Source organism: Fukomys damarensis, unplaced genomic scaffold (genome assembly GCF_012274545.1).
Source record: "Fukomys damarensis isolate Sample0158 unplaced genomic scaffold, DMR_v1.0_HiC HiC_scaffold_1, whole genome shotgun sequence".
In the NCBI taxonomy this organism is placed as follows: domain Eukaryota; kingdom Metazoa; phylum Chordata; class Mammalia; order Rodentia; family Bathyergidae; genus Fukomys; species Fukomys damarensis.
The window spans coordinates 62,916,132-62,921,973 of NW_022900913.1; the positions used below are offsets into that span (position 1 = coordinate 62,916,132).

Genomic DNA, 5,842 nt, shown 5'->3' on the forward strand with positions numbered 1-5,842 from the left:
GGGCGCACAGAGGGAGGGGCTACACCCCGCGACGAGCTTTGCCCGGGTGCTCCCTCGCTCTCGTGTCCGGCCCTCGCCCTTGGTCTGGAGCCCGACCAAGACTGTGGACGCCTACAGGGGAGGGCGCCCACACTCAACCGCACCCCGCCGGATGTGCACCCCACTTTACCAGCTCGGGTTTGGGGCTACGGGAGTTCCAGAAGGTGGCTACCAGCTTTCCTGTGACCCTTGACCTTCCCGAGCTTTGGTTGCGTGCGGTTTATGACTGTGGATGGAGTTGGGTCTGCCCTTGTTCTCTGCAGCCTCTTGTCCCGAGATGTGTGAGTAGAGAGTAGGAAATGTGTTTGTGTGTGTATGTGTGTGCGTGCAGGGAGTTCGACGCCTGCACTACTGGAACACGTGTCTCTGGGATTTAAGTTGGTCCCATTGAGAAGAGTCTACCGGTGTTGTTGGCTACGCACCCTGGCCGCCCCTTGCCTGCCCGGTGCTCAGGAATGGAGCCCCCTCTCCCTGGGGACTCATTTTTGGTCGTGAGTGGGAGTGATCAGCTCCATCGGAGCCTGCACCCTGCCCCTGGAACACAGGAAGAAGTTGGTGCCTGCTGGCACTTGGGCCTTCCTTCCCTGGTTGTGAAAGTAAACACAGGGCCCCACTTCAGCCAGCTCAGTGATTGGTGGAGCACCTTCCTTTCAGGGAGCCTCCCTGGCAGCGTCAGAATGAAGCCCAGACTCCTCCGCAGCCCGGTGTGCCCTTCTGCCCCCTCCCTCAGCTGTCCCCAAGCTTTGTGTGTCAGTTTGAGGATTTCTAATGTCTGGGGATTAGGCCTTTGGAAACCGGGCCACCAGGTGATTTTCTCCTTCCTTCTCCTTTGGCTTTTCATTGTAGGCCACTCTTAGATGAAGATTTTCTTGCTATACATGGCCCTACATTTTTGTGCCCCACTAATTGGGCCACCTAATGTGATCTTCAGTTCCTTTTGTAAAGCAGGTTTGAAAATGTGTGTGGGTGCTACGTACTGCTGCAGGTGCCCAGGACTTCCTTAGCAGATGTAAACTCTGCTTAAGTCTTAGAACCCATGCTGGACCTGCAGCATTTATTGACCTGATTTTATTTTATTTATTTTTATTTTTTTGGTATCAGAGATCAAACTTGGGACCTTACTCTTGTGAGGCATACTGAATTCCCAGCCCTCTGACCTGATCTTGATCTCACCTCAGAAGCCTCATTCAGTATTCCTGGAGGTTTGTGGCTGCCTCCAGGAAGAAAGGGATGGAGGGTTAGAAGACCCCCCTCCCCACTTCCTAGCAGGGCAGCTGTGCTAGTCTCAGGACAGGTGAAGGCTCCTCCCTTTACATGTTTGGGGAGCAGGAGGGCAAGCTCAGGCCTTTCTGTGGGAGGAGCAGGGCCTGCCCTGCAAGTTTGGGCAGTGACATCCCCTAGGAGGCCAGGGCACAGGGAAGCTCTGGGTTTTGGAATTCTTTCCTGAGGCCTCATTCTAGGCCAATGTGTATATGCTCAGGGATTGACCTGTTCAACTTCAGCTTTGGCATTGCCTATCAAGTACCATTGTTCCAGGCCTGGGAATCCAGTGGAGGTTCTGGACAAGCTTACAGAAATTATGTGGAAATTTACTAGCATAGTAATGGTGAGTTTATTAAGGCTTAGTATTTACAGAGACTTAGACTAAGAAGTACTCAAGTTTTACTTGTATTTAGCTTATTTAATCCTTTCTACTGTTTTGGACTGGGGATTTAGCTCAGTGGTGCTGCCACTTGCCTGGCAAGAGTAAGGCCCTGAGTTCAGTCCCTGGTATCAAAAAAACCCCCCCCCCCCAAAAAAAAAAAACAAAACAAACAGTGTGCTACATGATAATAGACCCATTTTACAGATAAGGAAACTGTGGGGCCCAGAAAGGTCACAGAGTGACTTGTTTGAGGTTTCAGTATGAGGTGGATTTCCTCATTTCTAATTTAGACAGTGCTTTCCTCTTGAGATCATTAAAATTGATTAATATTCTGAACAAGCCTGGCTCACAGGAGAGCTACTCAGTCTTTGCAGCACAGGTGCCCTTCTGGAAGCATCTCTGTCTAGTACAGGTTGGGCTCAAAAGTGGGTCCCCCTGATTCCCTTCTGCTGAACTGGTGATATAATTTCTGTTGTTTAAGGCCAAGTAATGGGAGGAGAGGTTGGGGAGACATTGCCTATATCTGGATTTGAACATCTTTTCAGAGGCTTACAGCAGCAAAGGTTTATTGCTTGTTCACTACACATACCACATTGCATACCTGCTTTATATTGTCCCTACTGTTGGACCCACACTGATTCATTGGAACATTTCTGGTCACTTGGTCAGAGGGACAGAAAGCAGGATGAGTCTTACCTGGCTTTTAAAGCTTCAACCTGGAAGTAGCATTTCATTGGCCAAAACAAGTCACATGGCCATCCTTACACAAGTAGGGAGGGGAAGAGGATCAGAAGCATGTGTTGAATCACATCAGTGCGTAACACTTGCGTACTGCTCTGTTCTCCTCTGTGGCTTTTACCCAAGTTATAGGTCCTAATGTCATTGTGTGTTGCCAGGAACACTGCATATGGGTTAATTAAAGTGGATTGTGATACATTTGGAAGGCAGAGATGTGGTAAGAAGAATGAATTTTGGAGTAGTAAGAGGTGGTTTGCAAAATCAGCTTGCTTCTGTGTCCTCTGGTTTTGGGTTTACAGTTTCTTGAGTTCTTTGGTTCTCATTTTGCTGATTTATTCATTCATTTGTAAGCCTAGTGGCTCTTGATGGGTTGTAGGTAAGGACTTCTTACTTAGCACATGCTCAGCTCCAAGCCCAGCCAGCCAGATACTATGAACAGGAGTGCTGATCTCCATTTCCTGCTACTGTGTCCTAGTGGCCATTCAAGAGAAATATTAGTGCCCACGGGAAAGCAAGCAGGTTCTTTTTCCACTCTCTGCTCACGCTTCTGATCCTTGGACATTTTGCATTCCCTATCCCTACCTGGATGTGGCTAATAGGGTCAGTCACCTGGCCTAGAAGTGGGAGTCAGTAGAAGTACTTCTAATGGCCATGCCTTCCCCATTTCCTCTGTGGGCCTGAGACTGAGCTTGCTCACCTAGCGTTACCAGTAAGGTGACTCAAGGGTGACTCCCACTGGAACAGGACTGAATGTGGGCCTGCAGTGGAAGGGAGTAGAAACCTGTGAACTGCATTCCTCTCGTTGGCACTATGGCAGAATGTTAAAGAGAAAGCACCCTGTGGTTCTTGCTTTTGAATATCTGTCAGCTGTTGGTTTCTGATGATAGCCAGCAGGGCCAGGAGATCCTAGTGGAGGTGGGGAGACTTCAGGTTCTTTTGCTACTTGGTTAACTCTGCCCTTAGGTGTACAGTATTTCATCCTCTTTCAAAGTCCCTGGTTACTACACCTGAATGGAGGGAGAGGTGGTGGTGGTCTCCAAGGTTCCCATTCTTAGGTGGTCATTGGTACTCCTAGGGAGCTGTGTAGATCAGCATTTTGAGACTGTTTGCCCTAGATGAATGCCAGCATTTTTGTTGTTGTTTGGCCTTATCTTTCATTAGGGCAGTATCTTCTCTGACTGTGAACTGGAGTAGGGCTTCATAATGAGTCTCCTCATCCATTTCCTCCCTCAACAGTGAATGTTTTTAATTCGGACAGAGAAGTGGCTGCTCTGGTTTTGGCACAGGACCTGGCCAGTAGGCAGTATTTGGTGCCTCAGCCCTTTTAGTGTGAATGTGGGCTAGCACTGGTCCAGCTTGCAGGGCGCGAAGTGGGCAGCCAGCTTTTTAATTATGTCCACTTTTGTTTTTGAGACTGGGTCTTGTTATGTTGCCCAGGATAGGCTCAAGTATCCTCTTGTCTCTGCTTTCCAATAGCTGACTGTACAGATAGGTATATGCCACCACTCAGTGACTTATGTCTACTCTCCAGTTTGTGACCTAGACCAAAGGGTCACATTTTCTCATCTGTAAAATGAGCAGAATCAAGACTACTCTTCCTGTCTCAGTTGCTATAGCATGAGAACATACTTCAAGTTTCAGAAGCAAGGTTTGAGATCCTTGAGTTAGGCCATCTGTCTGGTGGCTCTCAGCAAAGTGCTTATTGCAGCTACTCTGGGAACCCCACTTCCTCCATCCTCTGGCCTGGTGCAGTTGGGTGGGGCTGGGTGGGGCTGTGCTTTTTTCTTAGGAGGCAGCTAGCCTGGTAATAAGAACTTTGGTGGGCCTGGGCAGGCTGGAGCCAAATCTTCACCTCCTAGAGTCTGTTCTGTCTCTTGTGTGGCCAGGTCAAAGCCCTGGATCCCATGTCCATCAGCTAGAGGGCTGGAGGGATGGACTCCTCCTTTATCAGGCTCTGCCAGCCGAAAGTGGGTGGCTGACAACCATGGCACTTCTCTAAAGTGGCTGATGACATTCTGGTAGGAGGTGAGCTTCTAGCGCCACCTCTGACTCTGTCCTGTGGCAGGTAGTAGATCTGTGGGTGCCTGTTCTGCAGGCATAAGTCCTGGGGAGGGGCCAGGCCAGGGGCTGATGCTCTGTCTCCTGGGTTTTCCCTGAATATGTGTGCCAGCTGTGCTCATGTATGCTGTGCATGTACGCTGTGGGGCCTGGAGAGTACTAAAAAAGGCTCTGAGGAATTCTGAGCACTCCCTTACAGCAGCTGGAAAAATGAGTGCCCCTGAATAGTGGTGATCCTGGGACAGGCGAGGGCAGCAGTAGGACCAAAGACACATTTGGGAGGCAGAATCTTGCACTTAAAGCATCAGAAGGTGTGAACAGCTGTTGGTTTCAGATGTGGGTCTCCTGGGGAGAAGAGGGAGGACTTCATAAACCTGCTGCAGTGAGTGTTTCAGGCTGCGATGGGACTCTGAGCAGCAGGAGGGTGTTTTGTCCCTAACCTGGGGTGCAGGGGTGGCACTCAGCTATGCTCCAGTCCCTACTCCTTCCTTGCTCCCAGACTGGCTGCTCTGAGGAGAGTCTGTAGTTGCCTGCTAAGACACCGCTGCCTCTTCTCCCTGACCTCTCTGGTCTCTGGCCAGTCTGTGGGTTAGCAGTCTGGTTCAGCCCTTCACTCCTGGTTCTGATGCTAAGGGTTGGAGGGGAAGACCAGCCCCAGCCCAAGTGTGGGTGACACTTTTGGTGAGTGGTGAAAGCAATAGGTTTAGGAAGACTTGGGGAGCTTTTTATGGATAAAGAAAAGTTGTTCTGGCACTTCTTAAAAGGTTAAGGCAAGCTCTTTAGGACTGCTGCTGCGGAGTTCCTAAGTAGAGGAGAGAGATTGGGCTCAACTCCAGATACAATGGAGGTAAAGTGGGCACTCAGAGCCAAGGAGCAGTGTGTGTGCTGGGATCTTGGAAAATTTCTAAGTGGGTAGGGATGAACAGACATAACATGATTCTTGCTGAAGTCAGGCTGGGGAGATCAGATATTACCTGGGGGAGGGTGGAGCATGAGGACTTTGCTTAGATATTAAAAATAAACTGACTAGCAGGATAGAGGCTGAAGTCCAGGGTTAGACCTAATTGAGCTAGGCTCAGAGAACTTGACCAAAGCTTGGCGAAGAGCAGAATTTTTTTCTGTCCTACATGCAGTCTTGCCCATGGGCTTTGTGCTAGCCTAATCCTGTGACCATGCAGCCCCTCCCGACCCTCCCACGGCTGGATCTGTTGGCTGCCACACCAAGACCCCTTCTCTGAACAGGCCTCCCTGCCCAGCCTCTGAAACTGAGATCCCAGGTTTCCTGCTTTCCCACTCCTGGGGAAACCAGTCTGACAGGTTCATGTTCTCTCTCTCTCTCTCTCTCTCTCTCTCTCTCTCTCT

The 5,842-nt window shown here is 49.9% G+C and overlaps 1 protein-coding gene across 1 annotated transcript in view; it reads left to right on the top strand.

Moving 5' to 3' along the window:
• The first annotated feature begins 95 nt into the window (after nt 1-95).
• Nucleotides 96-5,842, top strand: part of Tspan14 (tetraspanin 14) — a 50,439-nt gene continuing 44,692 nt past the window's right edge. The window contains exon 1 of the mRNA XM_010629540.3: nt 96-203. Within this exon, the coding sequence (XP_010627842.1) occupies nt 152-203 (52 nt within the window). The 5' untranslated portion in view covers nt 96-151. The remainder of the gene's footprint in view (nt 204-5,842) is intronic.